At 34.7% G+C, this 22731-nt stretch overlaps 1 protein-coding gene across 1 annotated transcript in view; it reads right to left on the reverse strand.

Moving 5' to 3' along the window:
- Positions 1–823: 823 nt before the first annotated feature.
- Positions 824–22731, reverse strand: part of LOC106879093 (aquaporin-9) — a 79307-nt gene continuing 57399 nt past the window's right edge. The window contains exons 6-7 of the mRNA XM_014928527.2: positions 9242–9405; positions 824–2037 (exon numbers count right to left, since the gene is read on the reverse strand). Coding sequence (XP_014784013.2) covers positions 2021–2037; positions 9242–9405 — 181 coding nt within the window. The 3' untranslated portion in view covers positions 824–2020. The remainder of the gene's footprint in view (positions 2038–9241; positions 9406–22731) is intronic.

Consider the following 22731-nt stretch of genomic DNA (forward strand, 5'->3'; position numbering starts at 1 on the left):
GTAGAGAAGAGTAAAAAAACCACCTGCCTTTAGTTAATTTAGTACGATCGTTTCACAGTAAAGAATAAAGAATCCTCTATTCTGATCTTCAGCTAAATATTCTAATAAATTTGTTAATGTCTAAATAACTCACGTTAATTTTGACCATGCGACATCAATACCACGTGAGGAAGACGTTAAGAAATTTATCGGCCAGTGAGTTCAAAATCTCTCGCCCTAATGAATTCAATTCAGTGTGCATCATATTAGCTGAAGATCAGAATAGAGTATTCTTTACTCTTAACTGTGAAACGATCGTACTAAATTAACTAAAGGCAGGTGGTTTTTTTACTCTTCTCTACTGTTTTTTGTTCTGTGTGTATCAAAAATATCGCGATCAATCTAGAGTAATAATTTGTAGTTTTGAAATCAGTAGTTCTTTGACTGCTATTTCTGAATTCTCAGTATGTTGGAGAAGCAGGTTACTGTCAATCCCTATATATTTATGATACGTATATATATATATATATATATATATATATATATATATATATATATATACCGACTGGTACACGAATTAATGGGAATATGAGGGGTGCTGAAAAGTTCCTGGCTTTAAAGATATCGTAAAATGCCTGGTTGGTGACCCAAATTTCCGAGTTCTTTTAAAGGGCTAAGAAAAACTGAAATACTGCTGCAATAAGAGTGTGAATCTGAGAGGGAATTATGTTGAATTAAACCATAATTAGCTGAATCTCCTGTATTTTCTTTTACCCAAAGCCAGGAACTTTTCAGTACCTCCTCGTAGATAGCGAAATAAACAGATACAGATCAATTCAATGCACTCTTCATAAACATAAATATAATTCCGGTGCATAAACATGTCTACAAACACATATCCTCGTACAGGAATATTCACTCATTAGAGCAATACACATACACACGCTTACACGCAAGCACACACATACGGGGGTGCGCGCACATACACATAAGCACGCGATAACACTCTAGGACTAGCAGGTAAGCTACTGGCGAAAATACTTCAATGTATTAGCAGAATGCCCTTTGGAAATGCTTCAACTTCACTTCAGTACTTTCCTCTGGCATGAACACTTAAGACGAACACTTCCTTTTATGCTACATTTATGAAAGGTGCTACAGCCTGGGTACAAAACATGGCTGCTTTAACCGACTAAAGAACTGAACAATATCAAAGATAGACACAATTACACTTAAGCACAGGCTAAATGTTAATGCTATCGCAAATGTCGTCACATACTTAAACAGGCAGAATACACACACACACCCACACACACACACACACACATATATATATATATGCGTGTATATGTGTGTGTGTGGAAATATATATGTATGTATATATGTGTATGTGAGTGTGTGTATGTGGTGTGAGTGTGTGTATGTGGTGTGAGTGTGTGTATGTGGTGTGAGTGTGTGTGTATGTATAAAGAGTTAATATTGTATCAATTGTAGTAGTCTAAGGTTACATGCGTACATTCTACCATATATCCACCATGTCTTAATTCTCATTTAAAAAATACATAAAGAAAGAAACAATATTAGCACATAGAAACATAATAGCAGTGTGTGCAAGCGCGCGCGAACGCGTGTGTGTGTAATTATGTACTGAACATACAGAATAAGACATGGACATTGACAGTTATTTAAAAAGAACCGCTCCACACGCATACACATACATACAAACACGCACTGACTATGTACACAGACATTCACACATGCATATGCACGCTAATACACGCAAAGTACGTTACATCCATAAACACACATATTCGTAGCCGCATACAACGAGTCGGCAATACTTAAATATGTACATATTCTTATTCGTATATAGTCTTGCATGAGATATACAATACTAATAGGTTCACAGAGTTAGATACCATTTTGTGGTGCCAACAGTATTTTATTATTGGAAAGGGGGGAAAAAACAACAAGTTTCAACAACTGCCAGCATCACTCATCAAAAGATTTCGGCTTGGTCTGGACAACTGTTAGCTTTCTCTCAGAACTTTGTGTCACCTAAAAAAATAATGGTAATATATTTTTAACATAAGTGCATAAACGTATAAAGATACACACACACACACACACACACACACACACACACACACACGCATACATACATACATACATACATATATATATATATATATATATATATATATATATATATATATATATATATACACATATATACATACATATGCATATATATATATTCATATACATATCCATATGCATTTATATATGTGTGTGTGTGTGTGAGACAGAGAGAGAAACAGACAGACAGACAGACAGACAGACAGATAGATAGATAGATAGATAGATAGATAGATAGATAGATAGATAGATAGATAGATAGATAGATGTAAATATTTTCATGTCTGCATACATATATGACAACAAGCACTCAATGTGCAGGCACTCAATGCGTAATTTTTTATTATGATGGTGAGATTATGTTATGTTGCTAGTCAGTTGATCTGTGATCCGGAAATCCACGTTCATTGGGTAAAAAGCGATGGTTCATGAAACGAGTGATCAGAGTAATCTGAAGATTAATACACACATGTATATTTATTTATTTGTCTTTTCTTTCTTCGATTCATTCCCTGCTACCCACGTCTCTAATCCTAGGATAACAAACTACACTATAGTTGCCTAAACAACTTTTCCATTCTCTGAAATAAACCAGTGTAACTGACTCCAATTCAAATCTTCTACCCTTGGACATTGACTATAAATATCATATCTCTTCTCACCTTACCCCCTAATGCATATAACAGCCATTTTTTGTTGGATTTTTTCTCCCATTTCGTGCTCAGCTTCGGCTGGTTTCCGGCATGTTCTCGCTGTGTTCTTGTGATATCCTATTGATTTTAAATTATGTTTCATTTGACGATAACGGTTTTTTGAAGTAATGTAATCTACTCATTCTTAGATTTAAAAAAGCGTAATAAACAGCTGTAATGCACTGACATTTATCCATCATTTGTAATTATTCATTTGCTTATAGTACACCATAAGAGATTTGCGACACATCGGACACTCTGGAATACACCAAACGTGTGATCAACACAACGTGTACTTTGGACCAGCCCCATGGCGCTTAATACTCGTAAGGTGGTTTTTCTCTGTGTGCACAACCAGAATATCCACATGGATATTTAATCGACCATGAGAGGTGACCACAGGTTTATCCTGCCGTACGTGGTGCACACTCTTTTAAGTACCTAATTCTATCAATAATCTTTATAATTATATATATATATATATATAATGGTATGTCTGTCTACGGGAAAGCATTTGCGAAGCACGCTTCCCAATCATAAGGTCTCGGATTCAGTTTCACACTGTAGATTTTTGGTCTTTAACATAGCCTTGAGTGCACACAAGCTTTTTGATTCAAATTGTCTAAAAATTACTTGAGCGATACCTACTCGTGATACGTACTTGTAATTGAATGATCGACCTTTGTCACATACTGCTGTATTGAATCTGTTCAGTCCTTGGTATTGCGTTAAAATTGTTCATGTTTATGCATGTATGTGTATGAAATTCTATTTACATAATATCGAGGTCTCTTTCTTTCTTTTGCTGTCTTACCTTTTGTATCAATATATATATATATAATAATAATATTAGGGACAAAATCCAAAATTACAGGTAAAAGACTCAATTAAAATCAATTTATAAAAAATTAAAATTAAATTGAGTCTTATAGATAAAGTATATATAAAATATATAGTTTTAGGGAAAATAACCAATTTTCAAGAACTCATCGATGAAAATCCACTATCACATATAGAAAAATTAATAATTAAAAGCACAATAAATGAGTATAATATAAAGTAAAGTAAATATCATAAGATAAATATAATATAATATAATAAATAATAATAATAATAATAATAATAATAATAATAATAATAATAATAATAATAATAATTATTATTATTATTATTATTATTATTATTATTATTATTATTATTATTATTATTATTATTATTATTATTATTAATTTTTCTATATGTGATAGTGGATTTTCATCGATGAGTTCTTGAAAATTGGTTATTTTCCCTAAAACTATATATATATATATATATATATATATATATATATATATATATATATATATGGGAGAATATACAAATAATAACAACAGACGAGGACAGGTGGTGTAAATAACAAAAGTATATATTAGTATGACGCTCGGGAATACGGAAAGTCTTTGACGTTTCGAGCTACGCTCTTCAACAGAAAGAATACGGAGACAAGGAGAAAAACACATATATATATATATATATATATATATATATATATATACACGTACATATATATATACTGTATATGTGTGTGTGTTTCCGGACAAAAAATCTCTTTATAGGTATATTGTGTTGAAAACACCACAATATACTTCAAAGCTACGCAAAACTAAATCGTTCCAGAAATGATCACGTGAGCGACAGATGAGCATTTCGCCGGTTTTGTGGTTGGTCAATATCACGTCCTATTCTCACTTGCGAAACGATGTCGAATCAGCCAGTCTGAAGTATATGAATACACACACACACACACACACACTCTCTCTCTCACACACACATACACACACACAAACACACACACATACATACATACACACACACGCACGTATGCATGTGTGTGTGTTTGTGTGAACATACATAACGTATGGCAGCCATGTTATAATTAAAACCGTATAAACATGCATAAATACACACATGTCTAAATCTATATAGATATACGGCTGTACACGTGGGTATATTCACAAATATATAATGGTTGCGTTTTTCCTGATCTCTTGATAAATATATTGATGTATTTACACTATTTTTGATATATTGGTGTATTTACACTATTTTGGTGCTTAAACCTTTTTTTAAAATACAGTTAAAAATCATTGCTGGTGTCACGTTCGATGAATTTATGTTAAAACATTAATATTAATATATTGCCCTAAGTAATTAAGCAGACGAAATTAATGACGAAGTTGTTGCTTGGTCTAAGTCAATCCTTATCATGAAATCAAGCTCACATTTAATCAGAACGTTGCAGACGTAGCCATGCTAATTTGTCCGTCATCATTTAAGACGGTAGTATTATATGAGAAATTTATGTTATTCCTAACAGAGCGAGCGACTGGATAGAGGCTACATCGTTGTCTCTAAAATCTAAGTAGATAATGGCGGAATATAGCCACTTCAAAAAGAAATATCACTTATGTATATTCATAACTCACATTCACTGATTTGGTTGATAAGTAACCTAACAATCGTTTCTTTCTATGACGTAAAAGAATTATTATTAATATCTATTGACATGAGTTACAGGATATGTCATAATCAATCAATCAATAAGAAATAAGTGAATAGGTGACTGAACGAATATGTGAATAATATTCATAGAATGTTAAAACTGCTTCATGCCAAAAGGACTTTAATATGGTAATATATAGACGTAATAGATCAGAGTTCAATAAGTATGAAGATACAATAAGTAATTCAATTGATTCACCAGACAAATGAGTGAAAAATCATAGAATAAGTGTCTTTCAGATCTACAGAGCCGACTATGGAATGACTTCAAACTGTACATTGAAGATGATACAATAAATTTTGCACTTCTATTTTAAATACGTGGCTTCATTCTAAATGTCGAGAATAAGCACAATAATCATCCAAAAGTCAATGGTTGCCAGTGTCACTACGTCGATGGACAAATCAATCTGCAGGATTTAGTTAGGTCGGTTTACGTTCCTACTTCCCTGAGATTTGGATCTTTTGCCTCCTTTTAATGTTCCGTGGTCGTGAAAACTATATGCAGCAATAAAAAACTGTAGTGATTTAATTGATTATTCTCCACTCTCAAAATCTGTAGCATTATGGCACAATTTAGAAATCAATATAGCATTAATCATCAGATACGTATTTCAATGTTTTGGAATGAAAAGAGGAGGTTTTTGTCTACGTGTGTCTACTTTTTGAGTAATATTTTTTCTAAAGCCAGAGCTGGTGTGAAGCAATGATACAGGAATACCGTTGGACTGATTGGCAAATGCTCACTCCTCAAAAGTATACTACATTTAGTGTTTCACATATTTACTCTTTCTTCTCTGGTTTATGGCTGCTTTAAAAACCCTCCTTCTCCTTTGAACAAACAAGCTGTATATCCTCTCCTTTCCGAATCATTTAATGCACACATCCATTTCTCTTCCAACTAAATGATTTTTCAGTTAGATGCTCGATCTACTAAGTTATAGGGACCACATTTACGTTAAATTATATTATAATCTCTTAAACAAGAAAAAACTAGATTACATAATCTTTAAATATATAATAGCCCTTCAAAACTGATGTTCTTCGCGTAGTTCCCTTCAAAGTTGACCAAGGAATAAACATCAACAAAAACAATTCGTTTTCTCAGCTCATCTTACCCTCTACCTCATTTCACCAATCACTCTCCAAAACTATCACCCACTGACAGCCCTATTACTTTCTAAAGGTATTAACTTGCGCATACTCAAGATAAGTATTAACTACATCAACCTCATCATTTTTGCAAGTGGTCCTTGCAAGTGGTTCCGCTCCTTCTCCGCCGATTAATTAACAGTAAAATAACTGTTAAAATATAAATATAATTATTAGATATTATATGCAACAGTTTGAAACCCAGAACTGAAACAGACTCGCAAACGTTTCGTCCTCGTTACCAATTAGATAGACTCATTTACTATCTTTCTTAGACTGCCACGTATAATGACTAATGTTATATATAAGGAAAAGTGTTATATAATACTATTAAGCCATATGACAAAATTATAAAATGCGAAACAGCAAAATAAAAATTAATTTACATACGTTGCGACATCACAAAATTGCTATCAAAAGTTAAAATATTGGCGTTTTTAGTATCAACACCTGCTTTAGTCATATTATTTTCTATTGCGTTTTTTAACAAATTTATATTGCTTTTGTTATGTTATTTTTATGAAAAATATTTATATGATACTAATCAATTCAGAAATTGATCTATAGAGTATAAACAATTAGATGATGCGTATTTAGATAAACATAAACTTGTTATCACATACACACGCACAAACATGTATATTAATATTCATATATGTATATATCTGTGTATGATAATACACGATTATGTATATGTATGCATTTACAAATGGATAGACAGACAGACAAACGCGCGCGCGCGCGCACATACATACATACATATGATGTAGCTAGGACACTCCATAAAGAAATCCATCAGAAATATAATCCCAAGGACAAAGAAATAAGAACCCATAGCCACTCATAATAAAAAGGATTACCAGTGAAGATTTCAATAAAATGTAAGCACAACAGACCTGATATAATTATTTGGTATAGAGAAGACAAACTCTGCACAGTTGTAGAAATTAGCTGCCCAGCGGATGTTAACATAAAGCTGAAGATCAGTGAAAAAGAGAACACCTATGCTGAACTATTGAAAAATCTACAGTTACTCTATCCAGATTACAAGTTCAGGTTTTATACCTGTAATTATTGCGGTACTGGGATATGTAACTCACTGCCTAAATGCCAATCATGAGAAATCACGCTTCTCAAAACCAGAAAGGAGAAAGCTAATTTGAAAAGTACAGATCCAATCCATCACTGGAGCTGTAAAAATTTGTAAAACTTTCCAGAAGTTTTTCATTCATATATACATGTGCATGTCTAGATATGCAACTATATGCAAAACATACAAATGTGCACACATACATATATACATACATTCATACAAAAATACCCTGTTGTTAATGTTGAAATTCAGATGAAGGAGCTTTGAATCTAGGTTAGAAACCGACTCTTTCTCTATTGGCAAGAAATCTTGAAATAAAACTGAACAACGATATACATACATACATACATACATACATACATACATACATACTTATACATATATATATATATATATATATATATATATATATATATATATATACATATATATATATATATATATATATATATATATATATATATATACATGTACAGGGTATCCTAAAAACCGTATACACGCATTGGATGATTATAAGACCATTGTTTATTAAAATACATTTTATTTTCAAAATTTAATCGACATTACAGACAGGATTTAATTTTTTTTATAAACGCCTGATTTCAAACTGCTGAAGACACGAATCATTCTACTGAACTTCCCTCGTCTAGAACAAGTTCTCATTGGTGTAGCCCTTTACATTACTATTGTAGTGTGAAGGTACCCCTTTTGCCGGAGATAAAACTTCATATCTTCAAAGTCCTCTGAGAAGCTTAGCATGACAGATTGCTGCTGCAAGTTCAAGTAAATAGGAACAGTGACTGTCTAAAACGAATGACTCGCCTAATCCTTTTGATGAGAATCCACGCTATATTGTAACTCCCGATAAATTAACATGATATTCCTCCGTAATATGCGGATTCTCAGGTTTCCAATAGGTGCAACTGTGGCGATTAACTAAGCTATTTAATATAAATGTGTCCACTCCAAAAGACTATCTGTTGGAAAGTGTTTATTTTGCTTTTGCATCTTGGCCAAGTACCACTCCCAAAATACCACTCTTCGATCCAGATCATTTTCACTGAGAGTAGAGGCTATTTTTGCAATGTACAAATTCCAATGACAAAGCTTGAAAATGTGATGATCACTTGATTTTAAAACACTTATAATATCACGACCCGCTTGCTACATATTTCCTTAAGTTCTGGCAATATACAGAACTCTAGTGCATGTTTTGCGTTGTGGCGATCATTGATGTCCACTGTCTTTCAAACTCAACTTGTGGGCATTCTGAACGGTTTCATCTACTTGGAACTTATCCTGAATTCGAGTGATGGTATTTCTCGTAGATGGGTCTGCTGGAAACTTTCTCCTAAACTGTCCTCTCACTTCGATTGCGCGATCAAACTTCCAGTATGCATTTTGGGGAACACCTTGCGCATGTGTGTGTGTGTGTGTGTGTGTGTGTGTGTATGTGTGTGTGTGTGTATGTGTGTGTGTGTGTGTGTGTGTGTGTGTGTGTGTGTGTGTGTGAGAGAGAGAGAGAGAGAGAGAGAGAGAGAGAGATTAAAACAACAAAAATGTTATAATCATCTACATCACCCCACCTGCATGGTTGCAGTAAACTGAGTGAAAGGAATTAGAGAAATAAAAATATAGTAAATACCGATTTCAGCTGTGGTCGCAGTTGGATGGTCTCTGAATTCAGCTGTGATTGTTAAAATCTCTGGACGGTGAATACAAATAAAACCGTTGTAGACTGCCACTGCCAGAACAGAACCTACCAAAGGCAAGAAGACTGGTATACAAAACCAGCTATAATTTCGATAACTGAAATGAAAAATATTATGCATGCTAATTGGAAAAATATATTTGTACATTTAAACATGAGAGGTATAAGTAATATAACTTTAAACAATGCAGAAAATAAAATAGTATTTGCTAAGATTGATAGTTTAAAAGTAACTAAATTTCTTTCTGTTTGGGGTCAAAATATGTAATGTCTTTGAATTTTTGTATCTTTTATTACGTCATAACTACTTTGTATTATGTAATCTTTTGAACAACAGGTAATAACAAAGAGACATACAGAATTCTAGGTCTTGATTTGGTTGTTGGCAAGAGTTGTTGCTGAGAGAAACGATTGACTGAAAATTTTGGAATGAAAGTTTTCACGGTGAATGCATTAGTCTTTAAAAGAACTGAGTCGCAGAATCTTAGTCGGTGAGAAAAACTGCGAAAGAACACGATACGAGGCAAATGGGACTTAGCGCCACGCAGTATTTTTGTTCTCTACAAATTTCTGAAAAAATATTGGGTGATTTGATATTATTGCATTTAACTATGAAAGTCTAAAGGTCGACGACAGCTCAAAAAGAAAAAAAAATATAGGAAAGGAAAAGAAAAAAGAATAGGCGTGCCATCTCGTCATTGATTGGATGAAAACTGTGATAGTAGCTGTGTCTTAATAAAAATTGGCATTGGCAGCGACAATATTAATAGTGTTAATAGGTATGTGGACAATAACGATTATGATGTAGTAGCCGCTGACGTTGGCAATACTTCTGATGCCACTACATGCACACACAAACTCACTCCACACCTATATATATATATATATATATATATATATATATATATATATATATATATATATATATCAAGAGAGAGAGAAAGAGAAATAGACAGACACATATGTATATATATTTTGTGTGTGTGTATACATAAAGAGTTAATATTGTATCAATTGTAGTTGTTACGATTCGATATACATTTGCTGACAAAAACATTCCCAAATTTATTTCAGCTGCATGAGATAAAACAGCCACCATTTCAATGCATTTATCTCATCATTTTTTGACAATGCGTGCTCTTATTCAACTGTGTTCTCTCTCTCTCCTTCTCTCTCTCTCTCTCTCTCTCTCTCTCTCTCTCTCTCTCTCTCTCTCTCTCTCTCTCTCTCTATCTATCTATCTATCTATCTCACTCCTGTTCTTTTTTATATTTCGCTGAACTAGCGATAAGATAATCATAGATAAGTAACATCCGTATTACGTCAGGTATGTTATTTAATTACTTCGCTTTGGATCCTTTTGACTCTGCGTTTTGTCCTCCCTATGTCAATGAAAAAGTACCAGTGAAGTACTATACCTTCTCTCAAAATTTGTGGCTTTGTGCCTATGCTATTTAGTATTCTTTCTATTAGAGGCACAAGGCCTGTTCTAATGTTTGTACCTGCTCGCGTCTTATTTGAAACAAATATTGATTTCAAATTTTGGCGCCGGGCTAGCAATTTCGGGAAGTTTCATCGACCCCAGTGTTCAACTTGTACTTATTTTATCGATCTTGATAAGATGAAAGGCAGAGTGGGGCTCGGCGGAATGTCGCTAAGCATTTTGCTCGGTGTGCTAACGATTCTACCAGCTCGCAGGCTATTTGAAACTAATATTAAAATTATACACATCTAATTACATGTATTTATTTTAAATATTTACGTACTTAAAATTATTTTACAGCCTTGAAACTTTTTCTCAGTTCTTTTTCTTTTTCGGAATACATATTTTTACAATTATTTTCTTTTCAGAATATTACATCTTTTTTTCTTTTTTATCTAATGTATCCTTCCATTCTTTAGATTAGTGTGTATGGTATGTGAAAAATTTGGCTGCTTTTTCAAGAAACTCAAGAGAAATGGTGAATTAAAATTTAAACATTTTTTTCACAAGCGCTGTATAAAACACATTTAAATTACCAGAAAGATGTCTGTGAAAATGTTTACCTATAAATTATCATTATTAATAATAACGCAAAGCGCGTTAACTAGTGGCTTAGCGTATTCGGTTCATGGTTATAAGATCGTGGGTTCAATTCCTGAATCGAGTAGCGTGCTGTGTCCTTGACCAAGGCACTTGGCTTCAGTTAACTACAATCAGTTCAGCTGTAAATGAGCAGCCATAACCAGCAACTGTTAGTTCTGCCCTCTCTCCCGCCAGCTATCAGATACTTGATGTGTGGCTGCGCCAAGGATGTATACGCCTGGCAGCAAACCGTGCTTGCTAGCGAGTGACGGCTGGCTGTATTGTAATTAATGAGTATATTTTACGGAGATGTACTCTCGTAGCAAGTGTTTTGATTTGAGATTGTATACTTAAACTAAAATGATTTCAGCTTGAAAGACACAAGTTAACCATTCAAAAATTGTTTTAATATCTTTTAAAACTTAGGATCAATTTTAAATTTCTTTTGTTTTATTCATTGATTTCTTTTCATAGGAATTATTTCACTCTAGCATAGCACATTTTAGAAGAGGGGTATGATCGTTTTAGTTGTCTCTCAGGAAATAGATTTCACTCGGCATCGAGAATGAGTATTTCAGCTGTTCAATCAACAGAACAATCTATTCATAGAATTATAGTATAAGTGGCTGAGTATTCTATATCTTAAACGAAATCCGCAGCAAGAACCAATATGATACAATGTGACATGGTTGAAGTTCTAGGAACAAGTCTCATTTCTTCCGTTTTCTTCGGATATCAGATAAGAAAATTTGTGAAGAACGAAATGTATTATATATGGTAACAGGAGTAAAAGTAAGAAATTACACTTAATCATTGTGAGAGGAATAAAGCTTCAAACGAAACAAATTGTTATCAGACAACAAACACAAGATTTAGGTAACAAAAGACATCTTAGGAATAGTTGTTTCAATTGACCGAAGCAACATCCAGTATGTTACCAGAACTACAAGGAGACGAGCTGGCGGAATCGTTAGCATGCTGGGTAAAATGTTTTGCAGCATTTTGTTAGGCTTTACATTTTAAGTTCAAATTCCGCCGAGGTCGACTCTACCTTTCCTGCTTTCGGAGTCGATAAAATAAGTACAAGTTGAGCACTGGAGTTGATGTAATCGACTTACTCCTCCCTCGATGCTACTGGCCTTGTGTCAAAATTTAAAACCAATATGATGCTAGAACTCCAGTTATCGACCTCGCATGAGTCAGACTCAACGATACTTATAGCAGAATATTAACTAAAAGCCTAGAGTGACGAAACAAGATTTAGCAAGGAATTTAGCCCGTGATTTTCACATATTTGACTTGACTGGGACTTTACTGTATTGACTTCTATAAGCAGAGTCGACCGCAGTAGAATTTTATCTGAAATATAAAGCAGCATAAATACATTTACTATGTTCTAAAGAATATAACTATAAAAATATATATTTCTCCATGTCACAGCGCCTGCGGAAATTTTGCGATTGTTTTCAAAACTACAAGGTTATTAGCAACTTATAGAGAAATGTGAAATACATAATTTCGTCAGGAGTTGTATTTTTTTCAAAAGACCTTCATACCCGAGGTAATATAAAGTCCATATAGTTTCGATACATGTCAGCAGCACAGCAGTTATCTCACCATGTCTTCAACCAAACATAAGACATAGCCATATACAAAAAGAGTAGACAATATGGCTTAGAGAAATTTACCATAATTAAAACAAAAATTAAGAGAAATACATCAGCATAGCCAGTAGCATCAACTTGTTAAGCAAAGACAAAGAAAGTTATACGAAGTTCTATACAATATCAATTCTTGATTTATTGAAATTGTCTTCACTTTGAAAGAATGCAAACAAACGCCTAGCAGCAATTGCAACCAATCCAAATAAGAAGAGAAGGTAATTTCAAGAGTCAAGAATTAACCAGAATTGATATGTCATTAACCCTGTCAACGCAGAAAACAGATACATCGTTCAAAATTGTATTACCGGTTATTTCAGAAGGTGGTTTTTCCCTACGGCATTGAAAAGACCTTTCCCTATGCTACGAGGAGCGCAGCCCATAACCCCACCACCACCACCACCACCACCACCACCACCACCACAAGCACGTTAGTATTTTCAGATTTACTATTTTGTATATCATGCTGATGAGGGGAAAAGAATTTTATATTCTAATCACGAAACGTCGTACATGATGAACTAACGGCAGGTTTGTTTTCGTTTATTTTCTCTTCTGTTTTGTTCTATGTGTGCCATAAATATCGCCATCCGTTGGAGAAAAAATTGTAGTTAAAATTAGTAGTTCTTTGACTGTTATTTCTAAATTTTCATTATGTTGGTGAAGCAACTCATGCTGATCCCTATATGTTTATAATTATAATTATAAATGGTTTACCGATAAAGGTTTTTTTTGCATACCGAACTACTTGGCAAAATTGTTAATTATTAATTTTATTAACTAATTGGCAATTCCCTGCCCAATATCTATATATATATATATACATACATATATATATATATATATATATATATATATATATATATATATATATATATATATATATATATATATATATATATATATATACATATATATAATATATATATATATATATATATATATATATATAAACAGCCATGTGAAAAGTGTTACCAAAAAGAAAATCTAAAATGTTCTCATGCTGTGTAGTTAAAGCACATAATTGTATACATATATGCTGAGAAGTACAGTAATCGCCCAACCACCGATCGAGAAATCCTTATACTGACCGATCGGATTCGACTGTTTCCGTAGCGTATCTATATTCATATATGCGTGTATGTGTGTGTATACATATGTGTGTGTATACAAATGTGTGTTTGTGTGAGTGTGCATAACACATATGTGTATATATGTGTACGCGCGTTTTCGGACGTTATGGTCTCTCCGTCGAAGATGACGTATGAGTGTTCAGTATATTGCCGAACGACCTGCATCAGTCATTTGTTCATAGTGATCAAATGTATGTGCTGTACATTAGCTCACACTTTCCATCAAATCGACGCTGGTTGAACAGGTGTACTGTGTACCACGCGTCAGGTGTCGAAGTGGCCGCAGAGCAGCGAGTGATGAAGTGGTTTGCTCAAGAACACAACGCACCACCCAGGTCTATGAACTGAAACACGATCTCGCAATCGTGAGTATAACACCTTAACCACTAAGCCATGCGTCCTCATATATGATATTATGCATAGATATAAATGAAAATGTTATTTAGAGTTGTTTTGAAATATTTTGAAACATTTTTATCATTGACTTATATCGCTTTCATATTCTTTCAATTTCATCGTTACAATGATTCTAATTAACCCAAAATATGACTGTGTCACTATGATCTTAAAATAATATACCTTCCATATTTTTGGAAAATGAGACAACAAAGCCAAGGCTATAGTTGTATGCTGTCAACTTAATGTGACACTCCCCTGAAGGGAATAATACTACCGTTGATTAGACCTAGGAAGCTGCACCGCTTCCTGTCGGCCTTGACACATTTCCTGTGTCTTTATGTTTACAAGTACACATGAAACATAAGGACACAGGAAATGTCAAGGCCGACAGGAAGCGGTGCAGCTTCTTAGGTCTAACCAACAGTTGTATTATTCCCTTCAGGGGACTGTCACATTAAGTTGACAGCATACAACTACTTCATCGTATCACTACTGCATGAATCTCTCTGAAAGATTTAGAAATGTATTATTTCTAAACAAAAAGCCAAGGCTGTGTGAAATTTTCAGAACATTTATAAAGAGACAGTTAGTCTTACAGCTGTTTCTGGGATATTAGGGATATCACTTTATCAGAGACGGTGTGAGATGGTTAAATAGAAAGAAATATCGCAGTTCAATATGAGGAGTTATTTTGGAAAAGGAAGGGTTTGTTGTCTCATTTTATTTAACATATATATATATTTGTGTGTGTGTATGTCTGTGTTTGTCCCCTCCATCGCTTGACAACCGATGTTGGCATGTTTATGTCCCAGTAACTTAGCGATTCGGCAAATTCGGAGACAGGGAGTGGGGTTGCAAAAAATTCATAATTTCTCTTCTATAACATATAAAAGTATTTATCGGGAAAAAAAATTGAAAAACATCAATACATGCGAGAGTGATAAAGAAACGAGTAGGGTTGTCTTTGGATGTGCTAGAAACAACAGCCAAATCGCCCTTAAACCACTCACTTTTTCCCTCTGAAAATATTAGCAATTTTCTTTCTTTTATCGAAAATGTTCTTCCAGTGATTTTGAAGTGCAAACAAATTAGTCAAAATGGTAGTGGGATGGTGAGGGAGGGGTGTAAAAAACAAATTTTCAAAATTTTTTCATGCAAAGATGCCCCCACCCAACTCCATCATTTCGAAGGCTATGGTTTTTAAAAAAATGGGAAAAATCCCGACAAAAGTTTCCCCTGCAAATTTCTATATAATCGTAATATATGCCGTTTGAAAGGGATTTGTATAAACTTTCATTATGATACTCATTTTTCTGAAAGTTATGAAAGATCGTGTGAATTTTCCGAGACTCCTCTCTCCACCTCCTCGGAAAAATCCTTTCCCATAAATCCCTGTATACTCTAAAGCCACAACATCTAAGCGATATTTGTAGAAAATTTTGTTAAAAGGTATCCATTTTTCTGGATATTATGAGGCAATAAAGTCGGGGGCGTATACATCTGCAGTAATGCCCTTTTATTTATACGAATTTTTCATTTCATCTTTATTTCATTCATTGTTTACAATGTTCTCTCTCACTCACACACTCACACACACACACGCACACATACACACACACACTGTAAAGTTTACAGATGGGTTGTTGAATTTAAATCTCTATGTTGCATTGAGGGGAAGGTAAGACTTGACAAACTGTTTCTCCCTCTGTTGTTGGACTACCATGATGTTTGGTTAAAAAAGAGAGATTATGGCTGTGATAAAATAACTAAAACAATATTTAGTAATCAAATGAGAACTATTATACAAAGAAATAATTAGATGTAAAATATAAAATTCATTAGAATTGGGTATCAAATGTGAAAATATTATCAAGCGGACAGTAGAAAACCGCCCGGAGGGCGGTCTCTCTGCTAGTTTTACTAACTCTACTTGTGTTAGTGGTACATAAGTATCTGTGTTTTGTATCTACTGAAAAATCTTCAAACATACGGAGTGTTTCAAAAGTCTATGTCACATTCTAAAAACACTTATATCATGATAGTATGATTGAACTGTTACCATTTAAAAGTTAAAAGTGCCAAGTTTTCCTTTTTTAATTTAATTTTCATTTAATTAAATTTAATTTTGTTTTTTGTCTCTTTTCAGATCCAATAATGTCATCCACAGAACATGAGAAATCATTTTGTGTCCTAGAATACGCTAAAATTGAATCATTGACACGTGTTCAACGCAAATTTCATATAACGTTTACCAAGCAGGAACCATACAGACGTTCCATTTTGCATTGGCATGCAAAATTTAAAGAGGAAGGGTGTTTGTGTACGGCAAATAGAACGGGACGCTCCTGTGGAAAATTCAGGACGAATAGGTTTATCAGTGTCCTTCAACTGTTGAACCAATTTCAGCTTGTATGGTGTGAACTGCAGCCGTCTCCTTAAGACGCGCCAAACACTTGTTGATGGGAGCTAAAGTTCTTGACTAGCTATTCTGACTGATTTCTGGGGGCTACTGTGGAAGACTTGCCGAACTTGTTCAGCCGTATCATCTGAAGTTAAGAGGCATCCTGTTCTCTTTACGAAGCACAAACACCCCATCCCCTTTAATTTTGCATGCCAATTCAAAATAGAACGTCTGTCTGGTGCCTGCTTGGTAAACGTTGTATGAAATTTGAATTGAACACGTGTCCATGATTCAGTTTTCGCGCATTCTAGGACGCAAAATGACTTCTCTTATTTTGTGAATGACATTACTGGAACTGAAAAGAGACAAAAAACAAAATTAGATTTAATTAATTAAATTAAGATTAAATTAACAGAAGAAAACTTAACACTTTTAGCTTTTAAATGGTAACAGTTCAATCATGCTACCATTTGTAGTTCATGATATAAGAGTTCTTTGAATGTGATATAGACTTTTGAAACACCCTGTAGAAACAAGCACATTGATACATATACATATACGCATCAGTGAGTGTGATTGTGCGTTTGCATATGTGCGTGCGTGTGTGTGTATGTGTGTGTTTGTTGTGTGTGTGTGTGTGTGTGTGTGTGTGTGTGTGTGTGTGTGTGTGTGTGTGTGTGTGTGTGTGTGAATCTTAAGTTTCAGATGTTGCAGCTTTCATTCTAGAATAACAAAATTAACGTCATTCAAATTTTTGGGGGTGTATTTTTGTACATCAGTGAAATAGACTTCCTCTTCGTTACAATACTTCACACATTTTGTTTGATCTGGCTCCAACATCTCCTCTGCAAAGCGCATGTGGAGATCATATATGTGTCGCCATTAAACCTTTCCTTTCATGTTAATCGACTGAAAAATATCAGTTTTGTCAACAAGGTGGTGATAATATTCAACACATTGAGAGATATCATCCACATGAGTCGAGCACAAGAACTAAGTAAATTTTAGAAAAGATAACACGTTGTTCTTTCTAAGAATTTCTACCTGTAATCTCATAGAATATTCATTAAATCACATTAAATCAGAAAATTTCACCAAAAGCAACTGTGGTGTGTAGGTTTGAATTGATAATATGAAATTCTATAATTTAAGAAAGACGCTATTAGTACCTAAGTATCTTGAAAATGACGTTAATTATAACATTAGCATAAGTTATCATGCAAAAAGTAAGTTAAACGATTATTTTCTATACGTTTTTAATCAATTCTGAATTATTTCTATGGGTAAACCATAAGTAATTCTAGCCTTGGTTTCTAATGTTCCCAATGGTGAATTCAGAGAACCTTAGTAAACTACTTTCATTAATCATCTCTCCTTTCCTAACGAAGTTAAAAATTATTTCGAAGGAAATAAGTGAACAATTGGATAATGTTTAATTCCAAGACATATATATATATATATATATATATATATATATATATATATATATATATATATATATATATATATATATACACATACATATATATATATATTCAATATGTAACCGCATGTGTATCGATGGCGATTTTATTTCTCCGCCTTCCCTTCTTTGGACTTTTCCTATATTTCTGATGAAGAGCTCCGCTCGAAACGTGAAATCCTCTTTCTTTTCTTTCCTTTCTTGAGCGTCCAATAACACAGTACTTGTTCCACGTCCTCGCGCTGTTGTTTTTTCTTGCTTGTTCATTTTTGGATTGATTATATATATATATATATATATATATATATATATATATATATATATATATAGTTATCGCCAAGCCAACATGGCAGTCCCAAAATTAGGACGAAAGCTGCCGTGAATTAGCTCCAAGAAGCCATCGCCTCTAGCTAGCTATGTGACACACGAAACCTGTGTCCTTTATAACCTTCGAACAGGGGAGGTCAGCAGTGTCCCCCTGCTGGTTTGGCATCTGCAGACTAGTTTCAGGGTGTTGCCCCTTGTCAATGCAGAGCAGCCAAGCCTTAGCCAGGCGGCGCTGCTGACTATGTGCTCGAAGGTTATTTATCTAATTTCAGTGGAATCTATCCACTGGTTTTCAGAAATAGAGTTATTAATATTTCTAAGTCTCTCTAAAGGAGACTACGGCAGCGGTACTGGAAATTAATAGTTATCGCCAAGCCAACATGGCAGTCCCAAAATTAGGACGAAAGCTACCGTGAATTAGCTCCAAGAAGCCATCGCCTCTAGCTAGCTATGTGACACACGAAACCTGTGTCCTTTATAACCTTCGAACAGGGGAGGTCAGCAGTGTCCCCCTGCTGGTTTGGCATCTGCAGACTAGTTTCAGGGTGTTGCCCCTTGTCAATGCTTGGCTGCTCTGCATTGACAAGGGGCAACACCCTGAAACTAGTCTAGTCTGCAGATGCCAAACCAGCAGGGGGACACTGCTGACCTCCCCTGTTCGAAGGTTATAAAGGACACAGGTTTCGTGTGTCACATAGCTAGCTAGAGGCGATGGCTTCTTGGAGCTAATTCACGGCAGCTTTCGTCCTAATTTTGGGACTGCCATGTTGGCTTGGCGATAACTATTAATTTCCAGTACCGCTGCCGTAGTCTCCTTTAGAGAGACTTAGAAATATTAATAACTCTATATATATATATATATATATATATATATATATATACGTCTGAGTGTGTGTGTGTGTAGTTACGTGTAATATAATGCAATAAAATGTTTGCTGATCCGTTGTGTTTAAGCATCTAAATACACATGGAAAACCTATTGCAGTACTGTATGTATGTATGTATGTATGTGTGTGTGTGTGTGTGTGTGTGTGTGTGTGTGTGTGTGTGTGTGTGTGTGTGTGTGTGTGTGTGTGTATGTATGTTCTTTGTTTTTAATTATTTAAATTATTCTTCTGAGGAAAGAGATGGTTTTTAAGAAAGATATAAAGCCCCATCGTTGGAACGTAAATAACAAGACACCATCACATTTTAAATTCGAGAGAAGTCTTGAATATTTTTACTCTGACACAAATTGTATTTGCAATGTGCGAATTAGTTGGTTGATTTGTTTTTCTAAAAAAAAACAGCTTATCCAGATTGTCACTTAGGTATCTATTCACAAAACCAAGTGCTCTAATGAATATTGGTATAAATGCGAATTTATAATCTGGATATGGAAGCTGGAGATTTCGAAGCTGCTGTCCATAGAGGGAAGCGAGGGAGGGGAGGGAGAAGGGGAGGGGAGGGAGAAAGGTAGGGAGGGGAGGGGAGGAGAAAGGGAGGGGGAGAAAGGGAGGGAGGGAAGGAGGGAGAAGGGGAGAGAGGGAGGGGAGGGAGGGGAGGGAGAAAGGGAGGGGAGGGAGGGGAGGGAGGGAAGGAGGGAGAAGGGGAGAGAGGGAGGGGAGGGAGGGGAGAGAGGGAGGGGAGGGAGGGGAGGGAGAAAGGGAGGGGAGGGAGGGGAGGGAGGGGAGGGAGAAAGGGAGGGGAGGGATGGGGAGGGAGGGAGGGGAGGGAGGGGAGGGAGGGAGGGAGGGGAGGGAGGGGAGGGAGGGGAGGGAGGGGAGGGAGGGGAGGGAGGGGAGGGAGGGGAGGGAGGGGAGGGAGGGGAGGGAGAGAGGGAGGGAAGGGAGAGAGGGAGGGAAGGGAGAGAGGGAGGGAAGGGAGAGAGGGAGGGAAGGGAGAGAGGGAAGGGAGAGAGGGAAGGGAGGGAGGGAGAGAGGGAGAGAGGGAAGGGAGGGAGGGAGAGAGGGAGAGAGGGAGAGAGGGAAGGGAGGGAGGGAGAGAGGGAAGGGAGGGAGGGAGAGAGGGAAGGGAGGGAGGGAGAGAGGGAAGGGAGGGAGGGAGAGAGGGAAGGGAGGGAGGGAGAGAGGGAAGGGAGGGAGGGATGGCTGGATAGATTGATGGATGTGTATGTGTGTGTAAATATGTATATATACTGCAGTATGATAATCAGGTAATGCCATAGAATAAAAAGAGGAAATTCAATATGTATGTTGAGCGAACGTATGTATCGGTATTCTTAAAGTTTAAAAGCTTTGTGACGATTGTCGCTTCCTCATTGATTACTAAACAAGCAGTAATACTTCCAGCGTTTTACAGTCTTTTTTGCCGACATCAGTGAATTGTTTTCTGTTTATTTTAGAATTGTACTGATTCCTGTTCCATCATGCTTAAGGCATAGTACTTATTACTAAGTGAAATAATTGTATTTCTGTAGATCAAATTCAGAATTATTTCGCAATATCTTATGTCAGTAACCATAAATCAGAAATCAATATCCATTATTTCTAAGTAAGGCCGGAATTGTCAACCCTTTTACCAAAACGATTAAATTAATAACTGTCATTGACTAATATGGTTTGTTTTATCTCTAGTTAGCTTTTTAATGTTTCCTGTATTAAAAACGTTAACAATAGATTATAGTTCATAGATTCGTTATCAGCGATAATATAGCCAAATCCTACATATCGCTTTTGAAGAATTTGCTCGAAATTTTATCCTTTTATCAGTTTGAGTAAAACAGCAGTTATCGTGCTTCGTACATTATGGCTACTCAACCTGCTAAAAATAACAACTAACTCTCCACCATCTTAAATGAGGGGGAGAATGTATGATAAAGTGAACTTAATTACTAGAACCCCTCCTCTAATCAGTTTGCTCCATCAGGCTTAGTGTACAGTTATATAACAACAAATGCCAAACATTATAAAAGTGGTATACTAAGGACTTATTACTAACCAGTTTTAAACTCCCTTCATCATACTGTGACTTGTCACAGAACATTAATCATTAATAATGTCTTTCCGGCTCACAGATATATGTGATTACATGGAAAAATGCGAGCAAGAGAAATAATATTCTTAAGAATATAAACTTGGAAAAGTACAGGACAAATTATTACACTTGGAAAAGTTCAAAACAAGTTATTACATCTCGTAAAGTGAAAAACAAGAAATTTTTTACTTAAAATATTGCAGCTAAGGATAAAATTTCAAATAAAATATTTAGATTTAGAAAATATTAGCTTTTATTAAAACAAAAACACTTATTTCAAGCCATTACTTCTATTTGTTATTACTTGTTACTTCTATTAAAAATAAAAAATAGCTCAAATTATTTTTTAAACTTTAAAATATTCATTTTTTAATCATTAATTAATAATTAGAAATTCGAAAATAAGTTATAAAAGATAATAGTAGTACATAATTAGTACAATAAATAGAATAATACAAAAATTAGTTATATATTACATTAAAATCAACCAATAACAACAAATTCAACGTAAAATTTGCCAATTCTTCACATTTTTAGTCTTGGCCCAATACCTATTTTTTATATAATGAATTTGCCTACCGTATGTACTGTTCTACTTTGCATAAAACTTTAGCTATATTGGTACTTCTGGATCTCATTTTGAAATATTCTAGTGTGTCAATATTTTAACAAAATGATGGTACCTTTTTTTAATTACAATGTTACTTTGTAAATTAAATTAAATTAATTTTTAATATTCAAATTTTATCCTTAGCTGCAATATTCTAAGTAAAAAATTTCTTGTTCTGTACTGTACCAGATCTAATAACTTGGCCTGAACTTTTCCAAGTATAATAACTTGTCCTGTACTTTTCCAATTTTATAATCTTAAGAATATTATTTCTCTTGCTCGCATTTTTCCATATGATCCATGCTTTTTCTAGGCTATGCTATTATGCTAATTAATAATGTGTCAAATGTGTCAATTAGCGGTGTCGGTGATATTTTTTCCTTACCTCAA

This window comes from Octopus bimaculoides, chromosome 3 (genome assembly GCF_046866305.1).
Source record: "Octopus bimaculoides isolate indiv1 chromosome 3, ASM4686630v1, whole genome shotgun sequence".
NCBI classification, from domain to species: Eukaryota; Metazoa; Mollusca; class Cephalopoda; order Octopoda; family Octopodidae; genus Octopus; species Octopus bimaculoides.